Below are 23407 nucleotides of genomic sequence, written 5' to 3'. Positions count from 1 at the left end.
TAGGGACGGTGGTGCAGTTGCAGCGTGGCTGAGGCAACAATGAAGACAAATTTTTTGAAATGAAAGTCGGTCGGGTGGGACACGACCACGATGACTGCAACATTAGATTGACCACTGGTTGGCATGTAGGGTGGAGAATAGTGCGGTCAGAGTCGAGGGCGGAAGACACTTTTGTTTTTGTTTGAATTGTAATGTCGTGTGTAGATTTGGTGTGCAGGGTAGCGTTGTGTGGAAACTACTGCGTCAGTGGGGCTATGCTCATTTTTTTCTTTAATTTGCTTGTTTTTTCTTCTTTAATATAATTTGCTCATTTTTTCTTCTTTAATATATACCTTGAACCTGCTTTTCTTTTTTTCTTCTTAAATCGCCAAAGGCCTTGTAGAATGGAGAATCTCCAAGATATGTAGCGAAATGCTTCGATTACGATGACAACGAAGTTGATGAAAGATTGATGGCCAAGGGTCTGGTGATCAACCAACGTGGCTCTAATACCAATGTAATGACCAAAAGTCGTATATGCAGCAGAAATATTTAAAATACTTCAAAAATTAAGACATCCATTGTAGGATAGTAATAGTAAATTGTATATTGTATAAAAGAATTGATCTAGGATGATAACAATTGAAAATGAGGGCTTGCTTATATAGCCTAGGTAGGTGGCCTTGCATGAATGGTCATGTCTCTAAGACATGCCTTTTCATTACTAACTAACTAACCATTAGTTAATTACTTATTAGTTATATTTATATTTATTATTGTTTCTATATGAATTATATTCATAACAAAAACCCTGTCAATAATTCTTCCTTCAATAGTTTTCGGGAGATATTCCAAGACTCTTGACCTTGACACAAACTTTCCTCCACACCAAGTTAGCCTTCCTCTTTTCTTGTAGATGATTCTAGCAGCGACAATAGTGACAACACTTTCTTCGACCCAACAACTTCTATCTTGCCTTGGAGACTTCGATCTTCACTAGAATACTTCGATATTCTCTTAGAAACTTCGATCTAGGCCCAATACAACTTCTAGAGGCAACAACATCCAGCAACAACAACTTCGACCTATACTTTGATCTGGCAGTAGCAACATACGACAACTAGCTACGACATCAACAAGAGAACTTTGATCTTCCAAACTAGGGCACGAGAGAGAGAGAGATAGAAGCACCAAAATTTTGATTTTCCCTTTTTCCTTCTCCTAGACCAAACTCGCACTTCCTTCTCCTCCTTCTATTTTGCACTTTTTCTAGCTTCAAGAGATATTGAACATGCTTGTGAGAGAGTGCTTCAATGGAATTCTAACTGCTTCATTTATAGTCTTTTGGTGAGGTTGAATAGCCCTCCTTGAAGCCGACTTGATCATCTTAAGGCTGACTTGGTGTGGAGACAAGATAATTCATATTTGACTCAATACTTAACCTTTTTACATGATTCAAAAGCCCAAGAAGGGTCTCTTTAAATGTACAATGACTCTATTAACTCAGAATAAATCCTAGAAGTCCTCAATGGGGACTTTGACCTAAAACATGATGACCCAAGCATGAAACATGATGACAAATACATTACAATATGATTTGAACACATTAAATGAAGATCGAACCTAGTTACATTTTCCAATACAGATCCGACGCAACTAGGATTGATGATTAAACCCCATTTAAGGTGAGGGAGCAAAACCATAGTTAAAGCCCTCCCTTCTTCCATGTCACTAGATAATCCATGCTCAAAATGCCCAAAAAAACAAGCATAAGCACCCGATTGCACAATGAAAAACATACCTTTGGGTTAGATTTCCCACCTTATAACATATGCCCTCGATAGATGGGCGAGGGGACATCTGACTAATGTTAGGAGTAGAGTTCAAATGGTGCAATATATCGACTACATCGGTTGCTGTGAGGGGTTGCCGACTGAAGAGATATATAGGAGAAAAATTCTCGTATGGGGTCATCCACTTTTGGTGGGTAACAATACCTTCATCACAAAGAATAGAGAGTTATTTCGACGCAGAAATTTTAGCCAACGCACATAGAATACACATGAGACCACACAATATATGCTTCAGAGTTTATAGACAGTGCACGAAGCCAACATACAAAGCGATACCATAAACGAGGTCGTGAATCACAACTCAAGCACCCTGGTGTTTATTTTCATAATTCACTGCTCAGTGTTTTGAATTCCCTTTGATGCACGCTATAATAAGAACCATACCACATGGCCTATAGCATTCAACATTGCCTTCCAACGCACTGAGACTGATGCTTCTCCAAAATGACACTCCAAGTTTTGCAGAGGGATAGAGGACAAAGCAGGGGCAACTTTGAGTGGGAGTAGAAAAATAGTAGGAGTTACAAGCCTAAAATAAGACTTATGGACATGCGCTTTGATACCATGTTAGGTGAAGTATTGGTAACTCCATGAATGATGAATTTCTTGTTGATTTCTGGTAGCATCGGATGTGCTCTAAGTCTCAAATTTTGTAGGAAGGCTTAGACACATGCATTCTCCAATACCCAGAAAACGTTTTGGGAAATTTCTCCTAGAAACAATTTTATTAAAATAATTAATTATTTTTAATGAGACCCTAAGTTTAAACTTAGGAAATTAAAATAATTAATGGGTATTAATCTAAACTGTGGGTGAAACTTCTAGAATAATGCAGAGATCAAGTCAATATGATCTTAGCCATTGATTAGAATCTAATCTGGGCCGTTGATAATCAACGAGAGGATTATAAGAGGAGACTCAATGGACACTTGGAGAACACACTAGAGGCAGATACTCAGTTACCAGAGTAAGATTGATTTTCTCACTGGTTGAAGTTTGGCAAGAGAAAATTGAATCAGAGGGAGAGTTGCAGGTGAGAAAGGGAGAGAGGGCATCAACATCTTTCGAGAGTGCAAGACAGCAAGGCGCAGAGCAGGAACAGGTTGGCGCAGAAAGAGGTAGGCGCAGGGATTGCGTGGGCGGCTAGACGTTGGGCCAGTGTGGGAAAACTGATGTAGAGGGATGCAAAAGGATTCAGAGGAAAGAGGTCTAATTCACCTGGATCAAAAATTTGTCAGGGAGCATCTGTAAATTTTTTCACTCTTGTTTTGCTGGTTGTGATTTGTACATGAGATTTTGCTGAAGAATAATAATGAAACCCTCATCTGCTGCACTAGTTTTCCCACATTGGGTTTTTCTAAGGACAATTGTCCAAAAATAACTCCCATTGTGATTGTATTGGGTTTTTCCTTGCATTTACTTTCTGCAGTATTTTAATTGTGAAGACTGCAGTAGAATATATTTTGGTATTTGCTGTAAGAACACTGTGAATAACTTATTTCTGAGATAATAAGTAGAAGAAATAATATTAATCACTGCTGTAGGATTTCTATTTAGATATTTTCACATTTCTATTAACAAGAGTCATTAATATATACATTGAAGAGGGAGACTATTGGAATTCATATTCCGGTGTCTCTTCATATTCTTTATTTTCATATTTACAATATTTTTCCAATCCCTAAGGATTAGGTGTCAACAGTTATCAGTCTCATAAGTAATTAAATTTATTCTACCATTAACATAAGCATACATTATTGAGAGGTAAAGTCAAATTTCCTTTGGGAGCTTCTCGAATATTCTTTAATGGAACCTATAGTCCTCAGCAAGCTTATTCTTTTGCATATTGTTATTTATAATACATCTCTGATAAATGATTAATCAATAAAGGGGCAAGTATTTTGAAGACATGGCTTTATGGTTTAAAGCACACAGGAAATGAAATTCTGTTTCAAATCTTTCAATATTACTTGATGGATATTTCTATTGATGTGTTTTCATTCTTTTACGAGCAGCTCAGGCGTTGGAGAAGGACCTTTACAGTCCTGCTGCAAGTTCCTTAACAACAGAAAAACAGCTTGCTGTTTTTGACAAAATATTTTCAGCATACCATGATGCCAGGCGATATGTTCGGGATGATCTGGTTTGTACCAATATCCTAGTTTTACTTTTCTGAACAGTAATCAAAACAAGGATTGCACATCAGAAATATAGAATTTCAGCTTTCTTTCCTTTGTTGGTTGGTTTTCAAGTTTCATATAATTGTTCATGTAATTGGCTTTTTTAAGGAATAAAATGATGACCATATTTTTATTGGTGCGAACATGTTATTAGTTTTTGATTATGTATCCTATTACGTGTAGTGAAAAAATTTCCATCAATTGGTATTTATTTTTTATTTTCTTCCTTTATAGGTCACTGCAGGTAACACTGAAGATGTGAAGGTTGATCTTGCTGGCCTTGATAAGGCTATTGGTTGTGTTTTAGTTCAACGTACTATTGAGCGTAACCAGTTACTTGTGAGTATTGCCAAAAGCAAGCTTCGTCGGCAAGATGAAGGTTTGCATGAAGACAAGAATGAAAAAATAACAAAACCAGAGGAGCTTGTGCGCTTGTTTGACATTATAGTTCAGGTAAGTGGGATAGGCAATTTTATGAGGTTTTATTTTAGGAATATGTACAAGCTGTAGGTTTGTCACACCCATGTTGGTTGTGTTTGTTCCATATCTGCCAACTTATTTCTTGATACCTCCATAACTCTGGTCTGCAGAATGTAACAGATCTATCAGATTTAGCAACTTCTGGGAGAGATAGGAATGCAGAAGAAGAAGCTTTTGCTGAAGAGCTGGCTGTTAAGAGTTTGAGATTTCAAGCTGAAAGGTACAAAGCAATCTGTGTTATTTCTGTTGTGTAACCAACAATGGCAAACATGGACAGTTTACAGGAAATTGGAATTAGTGGTGTTCATTAAAACAATATCCTTGAAGCATGTCAGACAATATAATAAATGTCTGGGCACCTTTGAAGAACCTAGTTGAAAGTAATTACCTGTGCAACCAATGATGGAAAAATTGGACATTTTGCAGGAAATTTGGTTATGAATGGTGTCCAATAAAAATAACATGCTTTCAACATGTCAGACATCTAATAACGGTTGAGCACCATTAAAGGAAGCTTATTTGAAAGCATTTATATTAGTGTCCAGAAATAACCAACTTAATTCAACCAGATTTAAAAATACATCATGTGACAACTGCAATGTTGCAGTGCCTAAAGCATTTTCTGAGAAAGGAAAGATGAAAAACTAGAGTCTAGATTAGTAAAAGGAGAAATATCAAAATTATTCAAAATTATAAAATGGGGTTCTAAGCCCAAATAGGTAACTCCCACACAATGACATAGAGAATGATGTAATGATTATTTTTATTTTTAAATTTATCATTATTCTTTGTCCAGATCCCTGAGGAAAAAACATATTTTTATTCAAGTAGAAAGGGCAGGTAGGCATAGAAAATGGATCTGAGTCCATTCAGTAGAGGCTTCTACTTATTCTCCTTAAATATATGGCCACGAAAAAAGTGATCAGTAACATGCAGTCTACAGAGACTTTATATCAAAGTCGCCTTGAATACTCCAAAAAGAAAAAGGTAACATTACAGTCACCCAAAATAAAGTATGTCTAGAAATTTTGCAGAAGAACTGTCCTACTGGACAATATATGTTGGTTCTTCATTTCTTCGGGCACAAAAATACTTTCTTCCAACTCCTGACCTGCCTTTGAGAGCTGATGTGCCTCCACATGTTGTTTTGTAGAGGTGTTTAAATTCAGTAAGTTGGAAAAAATCCTGGAAGTCCTTCAGCAACCTAGTCAGATGAAAAAGTGAGTTGTTGATGACATGAACTATGCAATCATCCATATGATTGTTAGTAGAGAGTCTCCCTTCCCCTGCAAAGTAATAAGTTATAATTGAATAAATATAGCACAAGCAATAATTTATAATTGATGCCTCCCCTCCCCTAATATAATGCACTGCGTAAATCCCCCATACTTAAATTCAAAAAGAGTCAAGGGATCTCTACTTGAATGGTTCATGAGGCACAATACTTGCTAAGGTTTTGCAAATGGGGTAGCAAGCTAAGTGGGCTTGATTGTGGGGAAAAACTCCACAGTTAAGCGCGCTTGAGCCAGAGGAGTTCTGGGATGGGTGACCTCCTGGGAAGTCCTGGTTACCGGGTGCAAGCCCCGGAAGTGATGATTGATGCTATGTGATTCGTTCTCCACATTTCACTAGTTTCAATCCCACTTCTTCACCCCTGTGAGCATCACCCGATGCAATGAGTGCTAAGTGAACTATTCAAAAATCATGAGAAATTAGTCAGTTACAACTACCTCTCATGGAAATGGTCATACGTTTGAATGACTTACTTAACGCAGTTGAATCCCAAAAATGATATCTAATATAATGCACTGCGTAAATCCCCCATACTTAAAGATAGAGATAGATTGATGACTGATACTTGCATTGAACAATCATGTCGCTTAGTTAGGTGATTGCCTTTTGTTAGGATTATTCATCTTCTTATTATTATTTGCTGTTTGTTTAGATATATTTTATGTTCATTACATATTGCCTATCTCACTGATACATAGTTTATCTCCACAAGTAATCAAAGCACTATGAACAACTTTGGAAACTTACATGCTCAATTTACCTATCCCTTCAAAGATGCTTTGTCCTCAAAGCCTTTTATGAAAAAGGCTACATCTTCATTCTGGTCTACACTGCCTTGTCATAGTTCATTTTGAGTTTGAAGACACAAGATGATATGATCTTTGATGTGTTGAATTGAATTGTTGAATTGTGAAAGGGTTTAACCACCTGAATTTGATTATATGTGGAGCTGTGCATTTATAGGATTCCCAAGATGAACTTTCATTGTGACACCCAATTGCATTGAAATCTCTGAAACTGGATTCGTTATTTTTTGGTCACGTGTCCAAATCCGGCAAATTGGATTCGATTTGCCTTAAATCGTGTCAGAATTTCGTGACATGTCGTGTCTGAATGGGACATGGTCGAATCCGGATCGTGTCTCGTTCGGACACGTGTCACGAAATCCGGACACGAATCCGGCAAATCGGGAGTCGCGCGGCCATAAAAGGGTGAAATTGCTCATGGTTTTTTGCAAGAAGTGAGTTGTGGGTTTGCTGTTAGAAGTTTGGAGTAAGGAGCGAAGGGTTTGGAGCGTTTTCAAGGAGATTCAAGCAACAGGTAAGTACATTTCCTCTCTATTTTTTTTGCATTTGTATTACAACATTTTGTATATGCATTTCTTTTACAAATTTGTGCATGTTTTGTTTATTTTTTTATACAGTATTCATGGCTCAATCAAGCGCAGCAGGTAGGGGGCAAAGGAAGGGGAAGAATGTCCCCATTGGAGATGCCTCCCCTCCCCCAATATCATCAAAGTCTGCTGCAAGTAATGTTGAGGTAAGACTTCCTCCTAAAGGTAATTTTGAGAAATATCCCTTGGGGAAATATGTTACAAGAGAGGATGGGCCAAACAACAAGAGGAAGGAAGGAGGCAATGTGAATTGGAGATGCAACTTTTGCCACAATACTTTCACAAGCACATATCTTCATGTGAAAGACCATTTGTTGGCTTTATCAGGTTGTAGAGTTGGAGCTTGTACACAAGTTTCTTCACAAAAGAGGAAAGAAATGGAAAAAGAGTTCACTATTGGTATGGCAAATGTGGCTACAAAATTGAAAAAACCAAGAATGATGACCCCCAAGGGAAAAAAACATAATTTTTTAATTTTTTTTTTAAAGTTAACTTAAGTTAGCATTGAGGGGGTGGGTTAGGGTGAGTTTAGGGTGAGGAATGAAAAGAATAAAGCCCCCATTCATTCCTCATTTTCTCACTTTGAGTTTATGAGAGTTGGAGAAGAGAAGAGAGGAGAGGAGAAGAGAAGAGAGGAAAGGAGAGGAGAAGAGAGGAGAGCTTGGAGGAGTAAAGAAGGAGGAGCTAGGAGAAGGAGGAGGAGCTTGGAGCAAGAGCTTGGAGGACTTCATCTACAAGAGCTAAAGAGGTAAGTTCAAACCCCAAACTCCCTTGTTTTTTTGAAAAAAAATTTGTATTTTTCTCCTCCCTCTCTTACTCTTTCCCATTGTTTCTACTTGCTCCTTTATTTACAGGTTGTCCACCACCTATATCCGTATTCCAAGATGGTGTTCTTTTGGCTTCTATGTATCATTCCACTCTTGGTTTTAATGATGGCAAGGGTGAAGAATAGAAGGGAAGAAACAGAAGAGGACATTGGTGATGGTCCTAATAGTAGTGACCCAATGTATGATGAGGAGGAAGGGTTTGAAGAGGAAAGGGGATGAATTTGAAGGGGACACTGAAACACAAGATGGGAAAGCTACATCAACACCCTTGTGGAACTATGTGACCAAACTTGATGGGGGAAAGGGTGGTGGATCTTACAAATTTGTGTGCCCTCATGGTTGTCATGGAGGAAAACCATATTGTGGTTCATATACCCGTCTGAGGAGGCATCTTTGTGGGGTGCTGGACAGTGATGAAAAAAAGGGTTCTGTGGGGGTACAAATTTGCCCAAACATTTCAACTGAAGAAAGAAGAAAATACATCCAAATAGAGATGGCTGCACAACAAAAAAACTTTTCTTTTCTAATTTTTCATTGAATTTATAAAAGTCACTTTAAAATTAGACTTAATAACTTTATCACTTAAAGTCACTTTTAAATTAGATTTAACTTTATAAAATTATAAAGTCACTTTAGGAGAAAAATTAAATTCTTTTGGACACTTTTCCCTAGGCCAAAGATCAAAGCCTAAGGGAACCACCTGTCCTCCGGTACCAAATTTCAACACCTTCTATGTTCTTCAATGGTCATCCTAGATGTATAAAAAGGTGACCCTGCCTCACCTATTTTGGCATGTACTTGAACAGCTGATCAAATAATAACTCTCTGAATTTTTGTCCACACCTGAGGAGCTGTAACGCAAGTATCAACAGAGGTGTAAGGTGTGTTTTTGGTCTCTTGGAGGTTCGGTCTAATTGCAGGGTGCCTTGCAAAAGGAGAGCGAAGAACTTCTTGATAATATTTTCTGAAATCTCACAGGATTAACAAGAAGGATAAGGTTTGTTTTTGGTCTCTTGGAGGTTCGGTCAAATTGCAGGGTGCCTTGCAAAAGGAGAGCGAAGAACTTCTTGATAATATTTTCTGAAATCTCACAGGATTAACAAGAAGGATAAGGTTTTGTCTTAAGCTTGATCTTAATGATTATTGGGACTGTTCAGAGTACAGGACTCATGTTCAGAATACAGGACTGTTTTGTCTTGTGGTTTGGTTAGATTGCAGATCCATTGGAGCAAAGCTACAGCTACACTATTACAATTCAGATCTGTGATTTAGGCTTGAAATCCTCCCTCAGAACATCGACAATCATTAACTAGTAAAGGAGAGTAAGTTCAGGCCAGCGTCTGAAGACGTCACTTGAAATTCTTTTAAAAACCATCCTGTTGCAGAACACTGTGTAGAAAAAAAAATGAAGGTCTGATTGTAATTAAACAAGACTCTTATTTCGTTGAGACACTGTAAAATTCTGTCTAGGCTAGTTTTCAGTCTTGCATAAATGCCTTGTCATAACTGTAACTAGAGTTGTGTCCAACTAGGGTAAGTTTTGTCCTACGTATGTCTAGTCCAAGTCAATATTCATCTCTTGTATAGTCTTGTATAAAATATGGTTTCCTATAAAGGAGAGTCTAGGCTCGTGTTCAAAGTTTGTCAGCTGCTGCAACAAGTCAACTACAATCACAAACAACAAGCACATTTCAGGTACACATTGTATTCATTTGATTTTTATTTATTTATTATTATGTGCTTAGATGTGTGTTTGCATGCAGAGGTAAGATAAAGGGTGGTTGTGTTTATTTGTTTTGCTTTGGGATTGTGTTTCGTTGGGCAATTTGCATGCAGGTAGGAGAAGACTCAAGGACATCATCAAGTGAGCATTCAAGAGCTGAAGTATCAAATCAAAGGAAGCATTGCAGCGGGACATCCTTTGAAGACATGACAACCATCCGTATATTGTGAAGAAGTGTCAAGGCCAAGAGTCATCATTGTAAAGTTGTAAAAGAGTCATTTGTAAAAGTGTCATCATTGGAAGAGTCATTATTGTAAAAGATTTAATCTGCTTAGAATCGAAAAGGCATTATTGGGAGGTATAGGAGTCTCTGTTGGGATGATGTCATGGTTGGGTTGCAGGTCATAGTGTGATTGGGTGTTCAATAAAAATCATTGTAAATCATATTGTATCGTGGATCATTGCCCCTGGTACAGGAATTCACACTCTTGGCTTGCTTTAGTCATTATAGGGTGGCAGGGAGGTGCTAGACAGGTGCATGAAGTCGCCTACAGGTTGGAGCCTGTGAACACTTCAGGGTGGTAGGTCGGTCTAGGATGTTGGGGCATCCATTCAGTTGACTACTGAAGAAACCAGGGCGTTGGGGCGTCCTTCCAGTGGGAGCTAGAGAAGAATGCTTTTCTAGAATTCTAGGAAGTTGTAACTTTCATTTCAGTTGGGGCTGGAGATTAAAGAATTTATTAGAAAAATATTCGGTGGTTTTTGACCCGGAGGGGGTTTTCCACCTAAATTCTTGTGCCTACTGTGTTCTATTGTTTACTGTTTTTACTGCATAAACATTAATAATAATTGAAGATTAACTAATGCTCTGAAAGATTTAAAAAGTGCTAATTGCTAAGGAACACTGATTCACCCCCCTCTCAGTATTTCCAACAGCCTCCTAGTGTTAGCGAAGGCTACATAGGACTCCTTGGTAGAGTGAATTTCTTTCATCAAAGTTAACCTTGACTCCATTTTTCCCAATTGTCTAGGCATTGGTCCTAATCCTAGTTGATCAACCCTAAAATATTCTCTTTTTTCTCTCTTTTCAAATTTTTTTCCTTAACCATAGAAGGTCACCTAGGGCATAGTGCAATTTGCTTTAGGATGTGTGTCTTTAAGAGTGAGTTGGTAGGCAATTGTGCTGGTGAGTCCTCTACTTTCCCTCCAAATTTGAGGCAATTCCTGTGGCTAGTTTAGGAGAAATCCTAAGCCCTAGTTCCAACATCGATTTTACCCCTAAGCTTCTTTGGTTAGTGACATTCCAAAGGTCATTTGCTCTTGAAATCTCCAAGGAAGCTAATCATTCTTTGATCTCTCTTATCCTTGCTTGACCTAGATATCTCATTGAAGATTATTCCTCTTGTAATTATACAAACCCTAGGCCTCGCTTGGATTCCCCTAGGTCTCTTTTGTGGTCCCAAACCTTTATATGGTTGTTATCTTACATAACCATAAGAGAGGTCTTTCCCATTCCCTTAGGAAGCCTTGATTTAGGAGTATCCCTTGTATTTAGTATCCTTTCCTCCTATGTTTAGGCCTCCTCATAAGCCTTTCTTGGAGAGCCATTACCTTGCCTTTGAAGCAACCACGTCATTATTTGAGTCTCTCCTTTGAATGGACTTTGGAAATCACCTTATACCTTGCCACTGATCTTATCATTTTTAAAGTGATTTCCCTTATACCGTGACTCCTCCCATCGGTGAAAGCTAGTAAAGAGCAGGGGACATTAATTGAGGTGACAGTGTGTCTTTGCCCCATTGTTTTCATTTGGTCTAGTGGTTGTCCCTTAGGTACCCCCTAGGACCCCTAATAGATTGTGTGGCAACAATGGCCATTGCATTTAATTTTGAGAATTTTTTAGTATAATTATTCAATGATAGCAGTGGCATAAAATACTGTGTGAAAATTCATTAGTAGTAATTATCTAGCAGAAAATTGTATTCTATTGCACTAGCCTTAGAATTTCAACAATTGTATGGTCATGAATAAACCTATGCATTTATTTTAAGATGAAATAATATAAGATAATTTCATCAATCTCCAATGAATGGCCAAAAGTAGGTCAAAAGCGATGTTACACATGTCAGAATCAATGCACAAGTGGGAGTGTGAGTGTATCTCCTATAAAAAAACAAATCTAATCTTTGAAATTCAATGTCTAAGAGATAAATTCTATCATCGAGTAGTAAGATACAAAAGTTGGGAATCACAGAGAAAGAGAAGAAAGGAAGAATCCCTATCAAGAACTCAAGGACCTGGGAGGATGTTTTGACTGAACATGCCAAGTGAGAGTTCTCAAGATTGCATGATGTCATCACTTTTGATAAAGAGGATGAAGATAAGAGAAGTTGCAATTCTGTGAGTGAGTTAGTGCTTGCAAAAGTGGTCATTTCCTACCATCCGAGTTGAGATCAAAGAAATTACTAATGGAGGATTGTCTAGATGTGCTAAGGTTGGGAGATGTGGAAGAGTGAGTCTGTGGCACATCTTGATGTCTGGAAGAGGCTTCCCATCTATGTTGCATTAAATGCCTTCCTTGGCAGCGTTCCAGTACTAGAAACGTAACAAAACTTTGAGACTCGACCGAAACTTCCTAAAACGCCATCAGACGTACTATATAGTGTTTCACGATTTTGAAACTCTGTACGTTATGACGAATGGTGTTTCCATGAGTTAAGTGGTTGTTTTGGATCCACTCAAGCAACAAAGAAAGGTGTGGGTCCCTTTTATGGCCGAAAAATGCTTAATATTTTTTTTCGTAAAGTTTATTTCACTCCTAAGCTAATTTTCATTAAAATAAATTACATGTAGAACTCTCTTTTGCTACTCTTGATATTAGTGATGATGCAAGTGGAACTGGAAGTACTAGTAGATTTGCCTCCTTTGCTGAACAAGCTTTTTGTTGTATTTTTGTTGATGAGGATGCAAATTGTTATGATTACTATCACTGTTGATAATATCGGCGATATTCGAAAATATCGCGATATTTTCGGCAAAACGATATATCGCCGAGAAAATATCGTGATATTTTCTGTTTTGATAATATCGCGATATTTTCAAAATATCGGCAAAATATCGCGATATTTTGAAAATATCGGCTATATTTAAAAATTTGAAAAATTTATTTTTTATGATTGCCGATATTTTGCCGATATTTTCGCCGATATTGCCGATAAGATATTTTCTGGACCCTCGCCGATATTTTGCCGATACCGATATTTTCAACACTGATTACTATTACGTAGTAAATATTTGTCTTCAGTTCATGTTTTATTTCAATTTTAACTCATATAGCCTCATGTATAAATGTTGATTTTGCAACCTTCGATGAACAACCTCATTTATAAAGTCTAATTTGTATTTTTGCATCATGTTCTAGGAGAGTTAATATAGACATGTTTTTCCTTCTAAAATATCGTCTATGTGTCTCATTCTTTTTGTTCTTGCAAGATAATGTGTTACTAACTTATATATATACACACACACACATCACATTTCACTCAACATTTTGGGTGGCATTTCCATTTTTCAGGGTTGATGTTTCTAGCCATACCATACCCATTTCAAAATATTCTAGACGTTTTGACATTTTGATAAACTTAGCTTCCCATGTGTCCAAATCTAGATGGTCCTTAGACCAATGTTATCAGAATTTGTGGAACCAACTGGTTCGATTGGTTTGGTGGTCAAACTGGTCTAGTTCGAGGTTTGGAGCCGAAAATGACCGGTTCAATATTGAGCCAACCGGTTCCATACAATTTGACCAAAGATGTTGCAAATACATATTTTTTTTTTAAAGAAGATTTTTTGAGTGGGGCAACCCAATTTTTAAGCTTATGACTCTAGTATTGCTATGCAATTCATGGCAATGTTAAATTCTTAAGTAAAAGTGGCATTCTTTTACTTAACTTTTTAATATTACCATGAAATGACTTAAAATTTTTAATGTTACCATGAAATGACTTAGGATGTTTGAGAGTGGTTTTGACCTCATTGAATTTCATATGGATAAAATAGAATTTTAGATCTTACTCAAAATCCAACAGACCTAATAGTTTTTTAGGATTTTAGGATTGGGGGGTTTGCAACACTTCCTTTGGATTTTGTCATGTACAAGGGTATGGAACTAGTATTTAATCAAGAGAACTAAGTGCTCTATGTACCTTGATGTTAGTGGCATTGATTGTCGAACTCTTCTATCATGTGTAAAATTTTTTGTTTCCCACCCCGGTTTTCAGTTTCACCTTATTTCTCCCATATAGTTAAATGCCCATTCCCATAGCCATACATTTAACAGACTGAAAAAATAAATATTGCTGAAAAACACAAATTCTGGAAATTTTTCAGAGTGCTGGAAATTGCAGAAATAAAAAATCAGCAATTAAAACAGCCATAAAAACACATTTAAACTCAGTGATTTTTGGTCAACTTGACCCTGGAAAAACCCCCTACAACTCTTGGGGAAAACCAGTTTGAGAGCTCTTCTTTATTTCTGGAAAATGCCTTTTACAGAGAAAATATTTTTCAGCAAAAAATCAACAAAAACAGAAATTTTCCAGCAAGCAAACTTATCTGTTTTTTCAGCTAACAGACAGTCTGAAAATGGCTGTACGGACTGTACGGACCGTACGGATGTACGGACTGTACGGACGTACGGATGTACGGACCGTACGGACTGTACGGACGGCCGTACGGACTTGTACGGACAGACCTCGAAATTCGTGCAGAAAATCGCCTCCTCGATATTCGTGCTGAAAATCAATTTTTTCACTGTTTTGCTCACTAAATCTGCCTTTTTCTGCTTGTTCTTTATGCTGTTCGGATTTGCTGAAATGCTGCCTTGGTGTGTGTGCCAAACTGCTGCCTCTTTCTCCTCCTTGTCCAGAAATCTCCCTTGCTCTCTTGCTCTCCTTCTCCCAATCTGCTCATGAAAGAATGAATGATCTTTTCCTCCTTTTCCTCCCTTAACCCAACCCTAAATGACTTTTGGGTGATCCCTAAATCCAATGGCTGAAATAGATTTAGATCAATGGCTGAGATTAAATGCTCATTTAAATCTCACTTTCTATTTTTTAATTCACCCCACTTTAATAAAGACCCACTTAGTCATTTATTTCCAAAGTCACTTTTCCTTTCTAATTTTTCATTGACTTTATAAAGTCACTTTAAAATTAGACTTAGTAACTTTATCACTTAAAGTCACTTTCAAATTAGATTTAACTTTATAAAAATTATAAAGTTACTTTAGGAGAAAAATTAAATTCTTTTGGACACTTTTCCCTAGGCCAAAGATCAAAGCCTTAGGGAACCACCTGTCCTCCGGTACCAAATTTCAACACTCCCTCTTACCGAGGAAGGTGTTCCTCACCACACCCATCTTGTCTCTGAAGTAGACATGCTTGCCCCGTGGTAAGGCTTTGGTAAGAATATCTGCAACCTGCTCATCAGTGGAAATATACTCAAGCTTCACAGCTCCCTTCTGAACATAGTCTCTGATGAAATGATATCTGATCCCGATATGCTTTGACCTGTCATGAAATACTGGATTCTCCGTGAGTTTAATGCAACTCTGATTGTCACAGTAAATCACTGAAGGTCTCAATGGCTGACCAAATAAGCCAAACAACATCTTGCGAAGCCAGATGGCCTCACAACTAGCTAGACTGGCTGCCATATACTCTGCTTCCGCTGAACTCAGTGCTACTGACTGCTGCTTCCGGCTGAACCATGACACTACTGCTGAACCCAACCCAAAACAACACCCTGAAGTGCTCTTCCTATCAGAAGCACAACCTGCCCAATCAGAATCAGTGTATCCTGCCAATCTCACTCCATCTCCCTGCCTGTAGTCCAGACCATAATCCACTGTCCCCTGCAAGTACCGCAAAATGTGTTTTGCAGCCACCCAGTGAACCTTCCTAGGCTCACACATAAACTGACTCATCGTGTTGACTGCAAAACAGATATCTGGTCTGGTGTTGACCAAATACATCAAGGAACCAATCAGCTGCCTGTACAATGTGGGATCCACCAACTCGGAATCCGAAGCATGAAGCTTCTTCCAGTTGGTGATCATCGGTGTCGACATGGGTCTACAATCCTCCATGTGGAATCTGCTAAGGATTTCCACAATATACTTCCCCTGCCCCAGGAAGAAATGCCCCTCCTCCTGCCACACCTCCAAACCCAAAAAGTAATGCATCAAGCCGATGTCCTTCATCTCAAACTCCGCTGCAAGATCTCTCTTGCAGTGCTCTATGAGTCTCTCTGCACCTGTAATGATCAAGTCATCCACATACAGCACCAGAATGAGAGGCTCCTCACCAATCACAATAAAGTAAAGGTTCGGATCTGCCTCACTCTTTGTGAAACCCATCCCCTGCAAGTATGTATCTATCCTGGAGTACCAAGCTCTGGGAGCTTGCTTCAGGCCATAAAGGGCCTTCTTCAATCTGCACACATGGGACTCCTTCCCATGCACCTCAAAGCCCTGTGGCTGCTCAATGTACACCTCCTCCTGTATGAAGCCATTGAGAAATGCGGTCTTCACATCCATCTGGTGGATCTTCCAACCCATCTCTGCTGCTATCGATATAATGGAGCGGATCGAAGTATATCGAGTCACGGGAGCGAAGGTCTCCTCATAATCAACTCCCTCTACCTGTGAGAACCCTCTAGCCACAAACCTTGCTTTGAATTTCTCAATGCTGCCATCTGCAGCATGCTTTACCTTGTAAAGCCATCTGGAAGTAACCACGGATTTGCCCTCAGGCCTCGGCACCACCTCCCAAACATCATTCTTCATGATAGAAGAATACTCCTCCTGCATGGCCTCTCTCCAGACCTGCTGGCTAGCTGCCTCCTCATAGCTAGAAGGCTCAGAGTCAAGGATGCTGGTAACCATCGCCATATAGCTACAAAATCTCTCAGGTGGTCTACTCTCTCTGACCGGCCTCTTCGGCTCAGCAACAGATGTGGCATCTCTCAAGGTGTCCTGAAGCCACTTGGGCTTCCTCTTCCCTGAGCATGCTTCTCCCATAGGAGAATGAAACTCCTCCTCCTCATCCCCATCAGTAGCCTGAACTCCTGACTGTCTGTCTGCTGTCCTCCTGCCTGCACCTGAACCTGTAGAAGCTGAGGTACCGTGTGAACTGTCCATCAGTGGACTCCCTAGTGAACTGCTCTGTGAACTGCTCTGCATGCTACCCGGAGCACCACCCCTCTGGCTCGGCGAGCCACTGCTCACTGATGGACCTGACATTCTCATAGATGTACCTCCGGATCCTCCTGATCCCTGCCCACTGGATCCCTGCGACTGACTCAACTGCTGCTGAGGGTCTGGCTGATCCAGATACTCTAACTCCCGTGACCTCCTAAAGGCCCTGTCCTCCTCGAACTTCACATCCCGTATGACAACAACTTTCCTCTGTGCAGGAATGTAAATCCGAAAGGCCTTTGAGGTCTCACTGTAGCCCACAAATATACCCTTCTCTGCGGTGGGCTCTAGTTTGGTCCTCTCCTCCTTGGGTATATAGGAGTATGTAATGCATCCAAGGATATGAAGATGACCAAGATCAGGCTTCTTCCCAAAGAAAGCCTCCTCCGGAGTCATGTGCCCCAAGGCACGATGCGGACTCCTGTTCTGCAAGTAAACAGCTGTGTTGCAGGCCTCTGCCCACAAGAACAATGGCAACCCCTGATCATATAACATGGCTTTGGCAGCCCCTATGATGGATCTGTTCTTCCTCTCCGCAACCCCGTTCTGCTGGGGGTTGTAAGGAACAGTGAACTCCCTCCTAATGCCTGCCTCCGCACAATAGTCAACAAACTCTCCAAGGGTGTACTCTCCTCCATTGTCCGACCTCAGGGACTTGATCTTTCGACCTGTCTGAGTCTCCACAAGAGCTCTGAACTCCTGAAACCGCTTGAAGACCTCACTCTTGGTCTTCAAGAAATAAATCCAGGTCCTCCTAGAGTGATCATCAATGAATAAGACATAGTACTCATATCCACTCAAGGAAACATGAAACATCCGACCGCTCACATCGGAATGAATCAAATCAAGTATCCCAGTCGCTCTGCTGTCACTGCTGGGAAAAGGGGATTTGGCAAACTTTCCCATTGCACAACCTCTGCAAGTATCATGGTGATCAGTACTGAAATCTGGCACACCTGTAGTGATCTCCCGCAATGTCCTCAAGGCTCCATGAGACATGTGCCCCATCCTGCGGTGCCAAATCTCACACAGCTCAGAACTGCTAGCTCTGCTGTCGGTACTACAGCTCAATGCCAAAGGGGGCTGGAATGCAAACTTGTACACCTTTGCATGGCGTACACCTATCACTCTAGCTGAATCAGCTGGAGAGCCCCTGGGATACATCAACACCTGTCCTTCCCTGAACAGTACCTCATATCCTCTGTCCTCCAACGCTGAGACGGATATGAGGTTCTTCCTCATCCCTGGCACATAAAGAACCTCTGACACCTTCAAGGGAGGTTTGGACTCCCTCTGAAATGTCACTGTCCCCACCCCGACTGCTCTAACAACTCTGTCATCACCGAGTACTACCTCAATATCAGTGCCACTCTCTGAAAGCTCTGAGAAGTACTCCCGGACTCCTGTCATGTGACGTGAAGCCCCACTGTCCACATACCAGATACCTGTAGATGCTCTGCTAATCGAGGGAAAAGCATGCTCCCTCTGAACCTGTGTGGCAGGTGATCCTGCACTAGAGGACTCACATGTAGTGAACGCAAACTCCCGGTCAAAACGACCTGCAAAGTCCTCAATCTCAGCTGACGCTGCCACATCCTGGGTCTTCCCCTTCTTCTTCTTCTTCTCCGGACACACAACTGCATAGTGTCCCATCTTCTGACAATTCCAACACTTCACTTTGGAATAGTCCTTTTGTGAGTTACCCTGTTTACCTTTACCTTTGCCTTTGCCTCCACCACCACTTGTGGAAGCCTGCTTCTTCCCTTTGCCTTTCTTGCCTCCTGCCATCAGTGCTACGTCCTCATCCTGCTCAACTGGCTTGGCTGCCCCAAGCTGTCCTTTCCTGATCTCTGTCTGAATACAATCATCCCAAAACCTCTCCCATGTGGGAAGGGTCTCACGTGCACAAACCCCATCAGCAAAGTTCAACCATGAACGAGAGAGGCCATTCACTGCAATACGCACCAACTCAGTGGATGGAATGGCCTCTCCAATCGCTGCCAACTCATCTCTCACATTGGTAATCTTTGTGAGATATCCAGCTGCACTATCATTCCCCATCTTAATGTTTTTCAGCTTCTCCTTCAGGACCATCTTCCGGTTCTCATTGGTACTCTGGTAGAGATTGGACAATGCTGTCCACATCTCATGGGCATTGCTCTTTCCTCTCACATGAGGAATGCAATGGTCTTTGATTCCGTCTAGAATCAGCCTCTTACCCTTGTTGTTCTTTTTATTATAAGCTGCCAACTGAGTAGCATCAGTAGGCACAACAACAGGGTGCTGTGCTGTATGCACCATGACATCCCAGACTTCTGCCTCCTCAAAGATACTCTGCATTCTCTCCTTCCACACGCTGTAATTTGAATGCCCATCCAACCTATCCTCCACCCTCAATCCCAATGACATCTTGCTGTCCTAAAACTGAAAAATAGCACTGCTGTTGTAAAGATAAACCTGCTGTTTATGAAAAATCAGCTTGCTGGAATTTTCTGAGTGAAAAAATCAGCAGCTGTATTTTTTCTCTTTTGCTGTCCCAAACTGCCCTTCAGCACTCAAGCTCTGATACCATGTAAAATTTTCTGTTTCCCACCCCGGTTTTCAGTTTCACCTTATTTCTCCCATATAGTTAAATGCCCATTCCCATAGCCATACATTTAACAGACTGAAAAAATAAATATTGCTGAAAAACACAAATTCTGGAAATTTTTCAGAGTGCTGGAAATTGCAGAAATAAAAAATCAGCAATTAAAACAGCCATAAAAACACATTTAAACTCAGTGATTTTTGGTCAACTTGACCCTAGAAAAACCCCCTACAACTCTTGGGGAAAACCAGTTTGAGAGCTCTTCTTTATTTCTGGAAATTGCCTTTTACAGAGAAAATATTTTTCAGCAAAAAATCAGCAAAAATAGAAATTTTCCAGCAAGCAAACTTATCTGTTTTTTCAGCTAACAGACAGTCTGAAAATGGCTGTACGGACTGTACGGACCGTACGGATGTACGGACTGTACGAACGTACGGATGTACGGACTGTACGGACTGTACGGACGGCCGTACGGACTTGTACGGACAGACCTCGAAATTCGTGCAGAAAATCGCCTCCTCGATATTCGTGCCGAAAATCAATTTTTTCACTGTTTTGCTCACTAAATCTGCCTTTTTCTGCTTGTTCTTTATGCTGTTCGGATTTGCTGAAATGTTGCCTTGGTGTGTGTGCCAAACTGCTGCCTCTTTCTCCTCCTTGTCCAGAAATCTCCCTTGCTCTCTTGCTCTCCTTCTCCCAATTTGCTCATGAAAGAATGAATGATCTTTTCCTCCTTTTCCTCCCTTAACCCAACCCTAAATGACTTTTGGGTGATCCCTAAATCCAATGGCTGAAATAGATTTAGATCAATGGCTGAGATTAAATGCTCATTTAAATCTCACTTTCTATTTTTTAATTCACCCCACTTTAATAAAGACCCACTTAGTCATTTATTTCCAAAGTCACTTTTCCTTTCTAATTTTTCATTGACTTTATAAAGTCACTTTAAAATTAGACTTAGTAACTTTATCACTTAAAGTCACTTTCAAATTAGTTTTAACTTTATAAAAATTATAAAGTTACTTTAGGAGAAAAATTAAATTCTTTTGGACACTTTTCCCTAGGCCAAAGATCAAAGCCTTAGGGAACCACCTGTCCTCCGGTACCAAATTTCAACATCATGACCCTGTTACCCCCATGGGAGAAATTTTCTCCTAGATTTGTCTTCGGCCGATAGCCAGTAGCCCCTTGACAATCACCTAATAGCTTCGATGTGCTACTTTATCTCTGCCACCTGAGCCAGCCGTTGTGTACCCTTGCTCATTTGTCATTATCATATGTTTGAAGTTGGGCCATCCAGTCCCAAAGGTATGACTTTTCATTATGTAATTGGGTGTTTATGCTTATTTTTCTTGGGCACATTTGGGCATAGATTATTAGGAGTCTTGGAAGAAGGAAGGGCTTTGACTGTACTCTTGTTGCCTTACCTCAACTGGGAGGTAATCTTGAATCCTGGTCCTGTGGGATTTCCTTTATTGGTCATTGGCTTTAAGAATGGCACTACATGGGAAATCGTAATTTTGGTTGCATGGTCCCACTTCCCGATAGCATATATTTCACTCCCCTTCGCTCATCACAAGCCCATTTTCACATTTTCCTATTTGGGCTCACATTTGTCGATTGAGTCCACAAGGTGTTAGCCTCCCCTTCTCCTTATCCACACCTTGGGTCAGGCTTGGAACGATGCCCTAAAGGTTGATGCAACTAAAAAAAGGCTAAAAGCATAATATGGCCACATACACCAAGAAATATGCCTCAAAAAAAATATGCCTGGGACAATAAAATTTAGCACGTGGGCAAAATCCATACATGAACTCCACCCCCGATCATTATGGCCATCACTTTGGTTCCTAGGGCCCTTATGAGCGCCCTCTACCTCATTAAGGAACCCACGAATGCCCCAACCCCCGGTGGGCGATAAACTACCCAAACTTATGGGGGTAATCACTTCTATATCTTACACATCATGCTCTCATTCCTCGGAGCTCTGACCAGTAAAATAAGACAAAAATCAATAAAAGGCAAAAGGCATATGAAGAAGGGTGGAAAAACAAAGGCTGGGGTAACTCATGTACCACGATTGCTCCCCCCTACATTCATATACCCAAGGTGTGGGCTTTCCTCATCGTAGCTACCCTTGTACCATGGCATATGGCTTGGAGCCTTCCCTTTGGCTCCACTTTGCTCTATCATTATTTCACATGACACCTGCCATTTGAAGGATGTACCTTGGACATGACATTCCCTTAGAGGTTGAAACCACCTAATAGGGTCCTTCATTAACCACTCCTACCGAGGAAGATAACACTACTACATGATCAAAGCCCCAAATTTGGAAGGGAAACCCATTACGAAATTCTCACTTCTGCCCTTGATTAACAAGTTTTTTCATTCAATTGCACTATTGAATCATTGTAGTAGAAGGTGAGGTGGCACATTTGATCTTATACAAGATTGCAAGTGGTTTTTCATCTCAGATTTGGCCTCCATATGCAGGATCCTAGCCCTCCAGAGGATCACAATGGCATTTATAGGGTGAGTGTTGAGAGCTATGGGACTCGACTCATGTAGAGCATTGATTACCACACCATGGGCTTCTTCAACACCCTTATTTGCTTGCTCGTTGCTTAGTTATTCAAGAAGATGATGCACTTGGGCTAGGATGCCCCAACCGACTACACATTGCACCCGACACTTGGCAGTTGATCCAAGGCCCAAAGGAGGTTGTGTCTTTCCTAGGGAGACCTGGGAGGACTTGTGTCATCTTCTAGCCCTAATTGATAGAGCATTGACTTGATTTTGAGCCATTTGGAGACCCTTGAGACCCATTTTGGAGCCCCAAACCCAAAATATGGGTCCAAGAGAAGTTTTGCAACATAAGGAGGGTATCACCCTCTTCATCATGATTTTTGAGGCTCTCTCCCAAATTTTTAGCACAAGAGGCCTCAATTCTGCCCTTTGAGGCCTCCACACATGCATGATGTCAACCTTGCGTGGGCTTAGGAGAGAGATAAAATAATTTTGAAAAGCTATCATGGTTGGCTTGTAACCATGGGTGGGTTACTTAGCACATTAGGCATGTAAAGGGGCTTTATCATTTGTAATTTGAACTCATAACACTTGTATAAATAGATGAGACCTAGTCTCATCTCAAACCATCACACTTGGGATTTTCGCATACCTCATTAGAGATTTCAGACCTGCAATTTGGAGAGGATTTTGGATGCTATGGATGAATTTTGATGTTTGGATCTTTTTCACTATCTTTCTTGGAGCCTCTAATATCTTGTTGATGGATGGATATACTTCACATTGTCTTGTAAGTGCTCTTTAATGGTATATTTCTGATTTTGCTAATGTCTAATGCATGGAATATTGTCTCTTGATGAAATTTGTGCCCTAGTTATTGAATATTGTTCTAGAATTGTAATCTTGAGAAATTTTTCATGTGTTATTCATTGATAATATGAAAGAATGTTCCTAGTGGATACTAATTATATTTAATCCATGAAACTCCATTAACTTGAATTGAAGAGGGTAAATGCTTGAAGGGGTAGTTAGGGCTTCCTCTTTAGGCCTCCTTGAAGGGAAATTTGATCAAATCAAAGTTCCCATTGTTGAGAAATGTAACTAGTATCAATCTTCATAATTGTATTTGAGTCATGATGTAATGTAGAAAGAAAAATATAATTATTTGTAAAATTAAATTATTTATAAGCGTGGGTTTCATACTTTGTTTATTTTGTTTCTAGGTCAAAGCCTCCATTGACGGCTTCTAGGGTTTATGTTGTAAGTTCTAGTCTTTGTCATCATGTAATAGACCCTTTTTGGGCT

General features: G+C 40.1%; 1 protein-coding gene across 1 annotated transcript in view; it reads left to right on the top strand.

Annotated features, from left to right (window-relative positions):
* Positions 1 to 23407, top strand: part of LOC149256804 (signal recognition particle-related / SRP-like protein) — a 395315-nt gene that overhangs the window by 300421 nt on the left and 71487 nt on the right. The window contains exons 8-10 of the mRNA XM_089460884.1: positions 3848 to 3975; positions 4247 to 4465; positions 4603 to 4712. Coding sequence (XP_089317010.1) covers positions 3848 to 3975; positions 4247 to 4465; positions 4603 to 4712 — 457 coding nt within the window. The remainder of the gene's footprint in view (positions 1 to 3847; positions 3976 to 4246; positions 4466 to 4602; positions 4713 to 23407) is intronic.

The sequence above is a fragment of the Pinus tabuliformis genome, chromosome 7 (genome assembly GCF_031772625.1).
Source record: "Pinus tabuliformis cultivar Carrire ecotype Pingquan chromosome 7, CPIR1, whole genome shotgun sequence".
NCBI lineage: Eukaryota > Viridiplantae > Streptophyta > Pinopsida > Pinales > Pinaceae > Pinus > Pinus tabuliformis.
This window is presented reverse-complemented; position numbering and strand designations above follow the sequence as displayed.